This window comes from Hakea prostrata, chromosome 9 (assembly GCF_041222555.1).
Source record: "Hakea prostrata isolate BN-2017 chromosome 9, UWA_Hpros_2, whole genome shotgun sequence".
NCBI lineage: Eukaryota > Viridiplantae > Streptophyta > Magnoliopsida > Proteales > Proteaceae > Hakea > Hakea prostrata.
In genome coordinates, this window is record NC_142608.1 from 43,572,726 (window position 1) to 43,584,963 (window position 12,238).

Sequence of the window (12,238 nt, forward strand, 5' to 3'; positions counted from 1 at the left end):
ACCATTCTGGAAAATCAAAGTAAGTCAAAAACATCAAAAATTTCCAACATACCATCAATAACCACGTAACCTTAGTCTTAGCGTATCCAAATAAGACTAAAAATCATCATTTTAATCATTAAAAAGTCACCCAAGAATTATATCTCAAAATCCCAAAATTATCCCAAATTTCCAAAAATTTTCACCTTGGGTCGAGTGGCTGGGTCGAGTCTTCAATCCGACCCAAGCAGTCGACCCACGCAAACAGTGCGCGAAAAACACCTTAAAAATCACATTTTTCATTTCATTCTCACTTCAAAACACCAAGCTTCGCGGGAGAGCTCTAGGGCAAGGTTCTCTAAAGTCTTCAAGAGTCATTCTAGGCCATCTAACATCAAGAACAAGTCTTCAACATTCTTGCAACACCATCTAAGGTAAAATCTCTCATTTCCTTGCTTTACAACTTCTAAACTGAGATGCATTCTTTCAAATATCATGATTTACTTGCTAGGATTGCTAGGAAACATGTCTAGGAATGTATAGGAATGTGTTCTAGGTGATCTTAATACAATGCCATGTCTTTACAACGCTTGCTATCGATCTCATGGTTTCTTGCTAACGATTTCTCAACCGAAAACCTTCTTTTGAAAATCTTCTCTCATTTTCAAACCACAAAGAGTTTCCCCTAAAAGTCAATTCCTACATTCTTGCAATGATATGAAGAACTTGCATATCTAAATCGATTAAGCCAATTCCAAACTTCAAAAATCGCATTTTGACCTAATTTGAGAATTTTCCCCCTTTCTATGCTTGCTGAATTTTGTCCTTTAGATCATCAAATTGATAAGTTTTTCCTCAATAAAACATGCTAACCTACTATTCTAAGTATCATGCACATGCTAATATGCTCAAACTGAAATTTCACCAAAATCGAAAATTTCCAAAAAATTACGAAAATACCCTTCATGCTGAAATTTTGAAATTCTACTAATGTCAATTCTCTTCTTGTCTTCTTTACAGCTATATTGACATCATGCCTCCTCGCGGACGACAGGGTGGGAGGAGAGGCAGAGCTAGAGGTCAGGTTCCACTTTTGGAGCCGAGAGACGAAGTTAACCGCAGAGATCTATTCAGTACACCCCGAGCGGAGTACTTATATGAGGCCTTCTTCGAGCGGTGCCGCATTGAGTATGGCAGATTACTCAGGCTACGACAGCTTACCACATTTCGGATCTGTCAGAGATTCGATACGATGGATTGGACGCATCTTTTCACTGAGGATCTTCCAGTTTATCCGGATTTAGTGAAGTTGTTCTATAGCAACCTTACATCAGTCGAGGAGGGTCGGAGACGAGGTCCATTCGAGTTGATCTTAGAGAGTCGAGTTCGAGAGACACGGATTCGATTTTCTACTAGCACATTGGCCGAGATCTTTAGAGTACCACACTATCCTCATGAGTGTGTATGGATACCGGCAGGGGCAGAGATAGATGCTTTCTTACTACCATATGAGCTTCATGTAACTAGTTGCGTCCGGGAATATCTAGGGAGAAACCCTATGATCGGACGACCACTGATAAAGATCGAGACTTCACTCAACAGTCGAGAATTGGAGGTAAGGTCTATATAAACAAGTGATCAACTCACTCTAGAGGTATCTGAATCATTTCCCAACAATTATCATTCTAGTTTATGCTTTGCACTTAGCCAGAGCCTTTTGTGATCAGTTCAATAACTGACTTAAGCTTCGGAGGTGGCCTCCCGACCCCAACGGTCTGGCTATGTCTAACCTTGTAGGCCATTATCAAGAGACTGGAGGCTTAACAATTTCTAAACACAAAGCCTGCAAAGACGAATGGCGGTGATTGAGCAACTTTTCAAATTTCAAAACAAGAGTTTAAACTTGTTACATCCATACACGAGGTGATTATGGCGCCGGTTACGAAGACGACTGGCTTAGGTAATGAACCGCCATTTGAAGCAATTAACGCTAAGTGACGGTTGCGCTTCCTAAGGAAGATTGTGGCACTAAAAGGAAGGCCAAAAACTAGGGATCAGGATCAACTGCAAAAATGCGCGAACATTACATCAAGGAGTAGGATTACCTTGATGCAAGTTTCCTGATCGCTAAAGCCTCTAATTTTTGAATGGGGGACCATATGAAGAAATAAAGAACGAGAACTCAAAAGACTTCGGCTTTAGCTGATCGAGTTTGCCAGAACAAGAATCTTAAAAATCTAAGGATAAACCGAGTACAACAACCAATATCAAGATCGAAGAAAACTTTCATTGAGATCAAAGATGCAAAAAGGGAGGGTCCACCCTTACAAAAAAAAAAAAAAGGACATCATTAGAATCTTCGGAAACATTATAAATTTGCAAGGGGATCGGAGATTTGGTCTGCAACTGCTTCAGGAGTTCGATTTGCAGAGGCCAGATTTTGGGCGTTCGGCTTGGCATTGTTCTCAGCCGCACCCTCCCCCTCGAGAGTCATCGGAGGCTCGTCACTCAAGTACCCTTCAATGGATGGATCAACAGGTGGTGGATTCTTCTTTTCCACAACCCATCTCAGGATAGGTCGCTGCAAATGATCGCAGATCTCTTCATAGATAAGATCCTTGTGCTCTTCGATCAGGTAGGAAGGATCCGCCGCTAGAATACTCTTTCAGACATCGTTGACACCAGCACGATAAGCTATCACATTATACCCATTGAGCAAATTGTAGAACAACTCTGGAAGGCTTGCATCCGCAAATATCTAGATAGTAAGCCTTTTTTCAAGCTGATGAACATTTTCAATAATCAAGCTTATCAAGATGGTGAGAATGAGGTATTCCAATCAATTCTGAAGAGGGACCCGAACTTCGACACAGCTCCTCATCATAAACATTGTCATCCCGAAGTCTTCACCAAACTACAGCTTCCTCTTCCCGATTAGGCTGAAGAAGTGGTAGATTTGCCCGATCCCCATCTGGATATATCGCTCTTTCTTTATGATTCACCTCCTGTGACTCCTATTATAATAGAGCTCTCAGAAGAAGAGGAAGAAGATAACGCCCCAAATGTCAATCCCGAAGGTGTCAATCTTTCTTCCACAACGATCCAAAGGACTACAGGAGATAAGATCTAAGACTCCTCGTCGATTTTCTTTTCCTTCTTACCTAAGCGACCGAAGATGAAGTTTCTTCAACAGCTAGAAGGGAAGAATATTGGAAAAGCTAGACGAGGAGTTTGGGATACTCTTCCCAGTCGTTGGTCAAGCTCTTGTTCTTTTCAGAGAAATGTTCCTCGTCCAAGATATTATATCATCGCTCGAACGCAGCTTTTTTCATGGAAATGTTCCTCGTCCATGATGTTAAAATATTGTGTATATCCCGAACGTTGAAAGGTTGGCCCCTACTGGCCTTTAAATGAATGAAAAGCAAATTTTGTGTTAATCATTGTCTGATTATAACACATTCTTCTTCTTTCGGGAAATTAGCTTGGTCAAACTAAACCATATCTTATTTGTCCTTACTGACAGGCGCGGCATTCGGTTTGATCCGAAGCCGTAGATCTACGAAAATTTCTTTGAAATTTCTAGGCGTTCGAAAGTTATAGTCGGTGTACATCCGATATACCTTCGCCCCTAAGAAAGTCTTCAAAATTTTCATTGACTTTCAAAGGCCTCACTCAGTTTCACCTGAGCATTGTAGTGAGATGCTATATTCATGTGGTATTGTTGAATCTGGACGGTTGCTTTTTCCCAAACCTCGTCTAGTAACTCAAGGTTATCTAACAAACTTTGCTTATTCGCTTTTTCTTCGAATTCTCTTTCTCGAAGAGTTCCTGCCATTATTTTTACTGGCGCTAATGCTTCTGAGCCGTAAGTTAATTTGAATGGCGTCTCTCCAGTTGGTGTTCGAATGGTAGTTCGATATACCCAAAGTACATTCGGCAATTCTTCTACCCATAAGGTCTTGTTGGTCTCGAGCCTTTTCTTTATTCCTTCGAGCAGCGTTCTGTTCGTGACTTCTACTTGGCTGTTACTCTGAGGATAAGCCACCGATGACATCCGATGCTCGATCATATAAGTATTGCAGAAAAGCTCAAACTAGGGGTTGTCAAACTGTGTTCCATGATCGGTTACGAGTATTTTTGGAATCCCAAACCGATGGATGATTGACTCCAGTATGAATTTTTCCATCTTCTTTTATGTACTTGAGGCCAAGGGAACTGCTTCTACCCATTTGGTAAAGTAATCAATTGCTACGACTAGGTATTCCCTTGCCCCTGATGCTTTAGGAAATTTTTGAATCAATGTTAAAATTGTGGTAGGTAGCTTGGGCATGTTCGAATGTACCTGACATTGATTGCATGACCGAACATATCTCATAGCATCTTCTTGTATTTTGGGCCAGTATAAACTGTGTTTGAGTATCTTATGTGCCAATGCCCAACCTCCCATATGTGCTCCACAGATTCCTTCGTGTACCTCTCTTCGCCAGGGCACTTTTGGCTCCTTCCGGTCCGATACATCTTGGTAATGGTCCTGCAAAGGACCTCCAGTAAAGCCTCCCATTCTGAATGGTATATCTGGCTGCCCGAATTCTTAAAGATCTAGCTTCTTTTGAATCATCATGAAGCTTGTTATCTCTGATGTATTCCATAATCAGATCCATCCAGCACCTTCTACTATCTATATAGTGTACCTCGTTCGCCTGAGCACTCGAGGAGTTCAACTCCTCAATATAAACCGATGGGCCTAAAGTCTTTTCTTTAGCATTGGCCAATTTAGAGAGTTCGTCTGCTACTGTGGTTTCCTTTCTAGGTATTTGACATACCTTAACCTCCCGGAACTCTTTTCAAAGAGTCCGAATTAGTTCCTGATATTTCTATTACTGAGGCTCTTTTATCCCATACTCTCCCTCGACTTGGTTGACGATGAGCTGGGAATTGCTGTAAATAGCCATTTCTGTTACTGCCAATGCTTTAGCAAGACGAAGTCCTGTAATGAAGGCCTCGTACTCTGCTTCGTTATTGCTTGCCTCGAATCCAAATCTCAGAGCGTACCGAATAAGAAATCCTCTTGGACTCTTTAATAGGATGCTCGCTCCCGATCTGTATTTGTTACTAGAACCATCAACGTATATGTGCCACATACTTGGGAGAGCAGACTCATTTTCTTCTTCGATTGGGGTTGTTGACTCGACTATGAAATCTGCCAAGGCCTGCACTTTTATAGCAATCCGGGGCTTGAAATCGACTTGAAACTCCCCCAACTCTACCGACCATGCCACCATCCTTCTAGATAAATCAGGTTTAAATAAAACCTTTTTGAGAGGAAAGTTGGTTAATACCTCGATCGGATGAGCCTGGAAATAGGGTCTTACCTTTTTGGTTGCCATCATAAGTGCCAAAGCCTATTTTTCGATCACCGAATACCTCGTTTCTGCATCTAGAAGTACATGACTGATGTAATATATAGGCCGCTACTACTTTTCTTTTTCCCGAATAAGAACCGCACTTATGGCGGATTGTGAAGTAGCTAGATATAGTTGTAAAGTCTCTCCTTTCTCTGGTTTGGAAAGCAAAGGTGGTTGCCCGAGCCTATTTTTTAATTCCTCGAACGCCTTCTGACATTCGTCCATCCATCGAGCCTCCTTGCTTCCTCTTAAGTCCTTTAGGGCTTTGAAGAAAGGTAAACATTTTTCTCCCGACTGAGAAATGAATCGGGTTAAAGCGACTATGCATCCCATTAAACATTGTACATCTCGAACTGTCTTCGGAGGCTCCATGCTGATCAAGGCTTGTATCTTAGCAGGGTTGGCCTTGATTCCTCTTTGAGAGACCATGAACCCTAGGAACTTTCCCGAAGACACTTTGAAAGCTCACTTTTCTGGATTCAGCTTCATCTAGTACTTTCTTAAAATAGAAAATACTTCTCTGAGATCTGCAATGTGCCCTGCTTGCTGGAGACTTTTTACCAGGATATCATCTACATATACTTCCATGTTTTTTCCGATTAGATCACTAAAGATCTTATTTACTGCCCTTTGATAGGTAGCTCCCGCACTTTTCAATCCGAATGGCATGACTTTGTCAAAATAGCTTTCCCAATCAGTCATGAAAGCTTTGAATTTTTCATCCTCCTTATTCATCAGGATTTGATTATACCCTGAGTAAGCATCCATGAAACTTAATGTTTCATAACCCGCATCTTCTGTGTCAGAAAACATTCTTGCTTTCAAGCTCAACTTGTGCTCCTCCAAGTCTTTAGTTTTAGCCTGTGCGATTCAAGCTCTGATTTTCCAGTTTCATCAAGATCACAGTAAGTTTACTTTTGAGTTCGGGACACGAAGAACAACAGATCGCAGAATTGAATAATCAGAATAAAGGTTGTTGAGGACTTCAGGACAAACCTCAAAAATAATGTCTAAGGGACTAATGGAAGGTCTTTTTTATGGTTGAGAACTCTTAGCCGTCGATTTCTTAGGAGTTTTTCTCCTCTTTGAAGAATTCTTTTTAAGAATAGGGGCATTGCCTAGTGGGTCTCTAGGGTTAGTAGGGGTAGATTACAACCGGTGTTCAGTCACCCTATAGTCCCGATCACCAGAGAGTTCTACAGAAGCCGCAAAAGTTCCCTACTCGGCAGACCCATCACCCTCTATCAAGCGATCAACAGAATCGCCCTCTATCAAGCGATCGATGGAATCACCTTCCTCTGAAGTCTTACCACTACCCATTTTTGACAGAAAGGGATGGACGGAATAACAGAGGCAGAATAGACTACAAATGCACAAGAGAAAACAGAAAGATGCAACAAAAGTAAGAAAAGTAAACTGGAAAATCAAAGCTTGAGTCGCACAGGCTGAAACCAGAGACTTGGAGGAGCACAAGTTGAGCTTGAAAGCAAGAATGTTTTCTGATGCAGAAGAACAGAGAAGTGAAAAGAAGAAATGAGGCAAGAAAGGCCTTTTATAGATTCAAAATTCAAATGAAGGCACAAGATTAAATTTGACCAACGGGAAGGATTGTGCTTTGAATCAAGCAAAATGCATATACGACCCAGATGAAAAATCATCGACGGTCTGCATTCAATGACAGTTCGAAAACATTTGCAATGATGAAATAAGTCTGAGATACGACGGTTCGAACGACAGGGCGTGATGTTCGCGCCTCCCCGATCGCCATGTAGCCCACTATACATAGGGAGCGAGGCGTTGGGACGGTTTGACGGCACCTTATTGGAAGTAAATGTTAGAGGCATTAAATGCGAGGATATCCTAATACGAAAAGACTTCTTTTCTTTACTCATATTCGGGAATAATACAAAACCAGACCAAGCATCCCACGGCGTTGCTCGAACTCTCGGTCTATGACATGAGGAAAATTGCGCCAAACCCATTGGACCGGGTTCACAGTCTTCGTCCTGGTTAGACCATAACCGGGACCCACCAAAACCTAATTTAATAAATATAAGTGCGCAGCACTTCAGTTACTAGTCCGGTACGACCTCCCAAACTTTGCGGTAGACGAAGCTGACTTGTAGGAGGCAACTATCAGTAGAGCGGTGAGGGAATCATGTTGAGATTGTAACTACTTGTGTCCCTGAATATCTAGGGAGAAACCCTATGATCGGACGGCCACCGAAAGAGATCGAGACTTCACTCAACGGTCGAGAATTGGAGGTAAGGTCTATATAAACAAGTGATCAACTCACTTTAGAGGTATCTAAATTGTTTACCAACTATTATCATTCTAGTTTATGCTTTGCACTTAGCCAGAGCCTTTTGTGATCAGTTCAGTAACTAACTTAAGCTTCGGAGGTGACCTCCCGACCCCAACGATCGGGCCATGTCTAACCTTGTTTTGCAGGCCATTATCAAGAGTTCTGGAGGCTTAACAATTTCTGGACGCATCAATATTATTGGGGTGAAACTAGTGACCACCCACTATTATATTGTAAATTACTTGATACCTATTTGAAATATTACAAATTACCCATAGTTAAGTTTCGCTGTTAAATTATAGATAAAATTACCTAAATGCCTTTTCTCTTATTTAAGTTATTTAAAATTTAAAATTCAAATCATCCAAATGCCCTACAAGCAATAAATTACCCAAATACCCTTAGGAGGAGGGTGAAAGTATTTCCTATTGCTCGCCAAAACCTCCCACCACTGCCGGAAACCACTGAACCCCCTCCCCTTGTTGGAGACAACCGCCCCCATCGCCAGCTTTTCCCCGCCAGAATTCACATACCAAAAATTTGGCAAAAATGGTAAAAAGCTTCTCTCAAACTAATTGGTCTCTCTAAACCAGTATAGCTTCGAGGATCATCGCTTTGAAGGTTGTTGGGAAATCTCTCGGGAGAAATGGCCTTCGAAGTTGGAGAACATTTGAAGGATGTTATCGACAATTGCCTAGTTATGCCCTAAAGATTTGGTAATGTGGCGATCTACGACAATGAGTCTTTCATCTCCGTTTTCAGCCATATTGACATCTCATAGTTGCTTCTAAAGGTTTTCTTATCTTCTTCTCCTCATTTAGAAATCTCAGAGGGAAGAAAGATGGGAATGCGGTTTTCTGTGTGAAGAATTGTGGTAAATCATCCAAAATCCCAAGGGAAGACAGCTTTGCAGTCAATAAGGAGTGAAGACTTATAATAATAAATAAGAGGAAAGCTAGCAAGATCGAATCAACACGAAGAGAAGAACCTATGGAGTGTGAAGAAATGCTAATAATAAATTTCTGAAAAGGAAAGGTTGAAGCTGGAAGGAGGAGAACAGTGAGCCTGGATAAGGAATTGAAGAACGAAAAAAGAAAACTTTGTTGATCGAGTCAAACTCATATGATGTGTTAACCTTTTCTTTTTTTGGTAAACCGTATGATGTGTTAACCAGTAAGACTAGTTTGGCTCTCTCTTCTCTTTAGTCTTTACTTTTTCACTTTTTGATGTGAATGTAAAAGTTATCTTACTTCCCCGATGATGACTCCAAAAACAGTTTAGCCTCTAGATTCCTTCAAAACAGACGTCAAACATGGGCCGACCGCACGGTCGGGTAGCCACCTCTGAAGGTTAAGTTAGCAGTTGGAAGACCACAGAAAACTGACTAGTTGCAGAGCTTAATTGAATTGCGATAATGGAGGGAAATGATTAAGATACCTTGGTTACATGCGATCCTTTAGTTTATATAGGATTTACCTTTCATCTTCGACCGTTGGATCAATCCACCATCTTTTCTTGTGACCGCCCAATCATAGGGTTTTACCCTTTTCCTCTGAAGGTGGTTACTATATCCTAATTTATCATGATCGTGTATCCCGAATCCTTCAGGGACACATTTGTTTCTTTAACGTAGGGTTCCTTCACCCTCACGTAACTTACTGGTTCATCCCGTTAATCTATACCGACTAGTTTCTCAAGCCCAACCGTGGTTGGACCTGGTTCATTACAATTTTATCCTTATCATGAGCCCCTCAAGCCAAGTGATTGGGATTGAACAATCGATGGCTTAGTTTGCTTCTCTTGGATCACAATCGCCAAACTTGGAAGGTGGGAAGCCAATCATTTCTTCATTCTCTCAATCGTCACATTTACTCCTTTTTTCTGCACGATACATCTCTCGAGCTACACGTGCTTTTCGTAACCTGTGCCAATTAAGCCAGGTAGTTCCTGGCAGTTGTAGCCATCATTACTTTGATGTTCGAGCTGCCAACGATTGTGAACCACCGATTTTCACCCCTTAATCTCATTTGTTGATTGTTATCAGTAGAATCGTTGTTCGTCCTCATCCATTGATTTAAGTCAATATTGTCCGTACACATTCTTATTGGTGAGCCTATTTAAACCATTCCATCTAATGTTTCAAACTTTACTTGTTCATTTCGTGAATTTGCACTCAAGCTTCTAGTATTTTCCTTGTGATTCTCAGTTCTTCAGCTCCAAGTTTGCTCCATCACAGAGTGAACAAGTAAGTTTCTCTAATCTTTCTACATTATTCTTCTCAGTTTTCTTCTTTCTTTTCTTTTTCTGGGTTCGGGATCTTCACTCATTGGGTTTTAGTTCCCTTTTCTAGTAGAAATCCATAGAAAATCCCTTCTTCTTTTTCAACGGGCAATGTAAGAACATCTAATGATGAATCTGCTGATCATGCCGTTGGGAGGGAAGATTCTGGTGACCAACTTTCCCCTTTTGTTTCAATGGAATTGTCGGGTGATAGAGATGGGAGGATAACTGACTGTTGGTTAGCCTCCTTCTGCCCAAACCAAACCCTAAGGAACAAACTCGGAATGAGATGGTGATCAGAAAAACTACTTCTCCTTCAACTTCCCAAAAGCAAAAAGCCCCCAAACAGGTTGTTGCTAGAAGCTCCCGACCATCTAAGAGACCAACTCAAGGTCCCAGCTTCTTTGTTTCTCACCTCAACAATGATGAACTTGCCATTGCTTTTGATTACTAGTCCATGCCCTTTTCTTTCCTCCTTCGGGTACCCAACCCAAACGAGAGGTTTAACTCTAACCCTCCTGAGGAGTTTTCTATCTATCTAGACACCTTAAAGAGTGGTGTTAGATTTCCTTTCTTTTCCCCTCTATTCTTAGAAATTTTGAATCACTGGGAGATTTGCCCAAGAATGCTCAACAATTGGCATCACATCGTTGGCTTCCCCGGGCTTTGCTTCCAGCTTGAAATATACCCCTTATTTCCTATTTTTTCTCATTTTTATTATATCAGCAAGTCCAAGCCTCCAGGTTGGGTTTTTCTTTCCAAATGCCCCAAGACCGAACTGCGGTGGTCGGGCGGTATCCTAGCCGAGGGTACTTGTCCCTACAATCATAAGGGGTGGCGCAATCGGTACTTATTCTGCCGAGCGCTTCCATCTGAGCTTAGCTTCCCAATTGCCTGGAATTGACTTGATTCTTGCACACAAGCAAATCATGCTTTGCCATTGACTCCTGACGACGAACGCGCTGTCAAGAAAATAAAATCTTTCAAGGCATGTTAGGAGATCCATGGCTTGGCAGTGGAGTACGATGTTGTCCTCCAGATGTGGGGTTTAGCCCCCAGTGAGCTCCCAAACCCTTTGTAGCTTTCATTTTTGTATTTTTCCTTGTCCTCTATACTTTATTGAATTTCTTCTCTTTTTCCTTACAGTGCCTTCCAGATATAACCCGAAGGCGGTTAAAGCCTTGGATTCCAAAGGGTTGGAAGCTGTCACACCCCACCTAACTAGATCCAGTCATACCTGAATACTCGTGGGGGGTGATACACCGCAAAACCTAGGTTCAGCGACAATTCCATACAACATATGATATAGTAAAATCAAACGGATAATAAATAAAGTTTCAAATATATAGTTATCAAATATGAAATAATGATTACAAGTATCCATTACTTCAAATCAAAAGTTATAACATCAAAGTTTTGAAAAAAAGAGAGGATATTTTTCTTCGCAGCAGAAAAATTAAACTAGACTAATTCTCTAATGGAATCCAACCCTATAAGAACAGTCTTGACACTGGCATGAAGCTCCATGCAAGTCTACATCTTCTTCAATTGCTCCCTTGAAAAAGTCTGCCGGTGACGAATCCTCCACTTGGAAAGAGTCCTCATAACCTGCAGTATATTCTAATAGAAACAGACATATAGGAATGAGTTCAACAGAACTCAATGAGGTCAACTCAACATCATATCATGCATTCGTTCACAAGATTCCACACAACACATAAAACATGAATATCGATAATATAATTAATGATAATGATATCATCTATGAATGATTGTGATATTATGCTCCTAACTGTATCATGAAGTCTCTATGGTAGACACGCATTAAGTTTATATACCAATCTCCTTTGGGCAGTCTTAGTCACTCTCCCTCAACAATAGACGTCTATTGGGTTCTCCGCGGTTGTTGGGTAAAGTCCTGTCAAGCCATGGTTGGGGTATAGGTCACCACTCTCTCACATCACCATTTGGTATGAGATTTGGAGTGTGTCAAGGATAATCCTAGCCTAGTGCAAAGTCATACGGTCTCGTACTATAAATGGTATAGATACTTCCCCTATGGCACCAACCAACTTGGTTTCGTATCCAATATCTCCCCTCATGCCTAGTGCCCTTTTGGTTTGATACCTTCCCACATAAAGTCATCGTATCCTATGGCACCAACCAACTCAAACTATGTTGACTCTTAACCTAGCGATCATCCACATATAATGGACACGATGCTCTCTATGTCCTCTCACGGGTTGGTTATCAGTCTTGAGCGCCTAG

The 12,238-nt window shown here is 41.3% G+C and overlaps 1 protein-coding gene across 1 annotated transcript; it reads right to left on the bottom strand.

Moving 5' to 3' along the window:
* Positions 1–4,856: 4,856 nt before the first annotated feature.
* LOC149005277 (uncharacterized) lies at positions 4,857–5,261 on the bottom strand. The gene has a single exon (XM_089135832.1). The coding sequence runs from the start codon at positions 5,259–5,261 to the stop codon at positions 4,857–4,859; it is 405 nt and encodes a 134-aa protein (XP_088991958.1).
* Between the last annotated feature and the right edge of the window lie 6,977 nt (positions 5,262–12,238).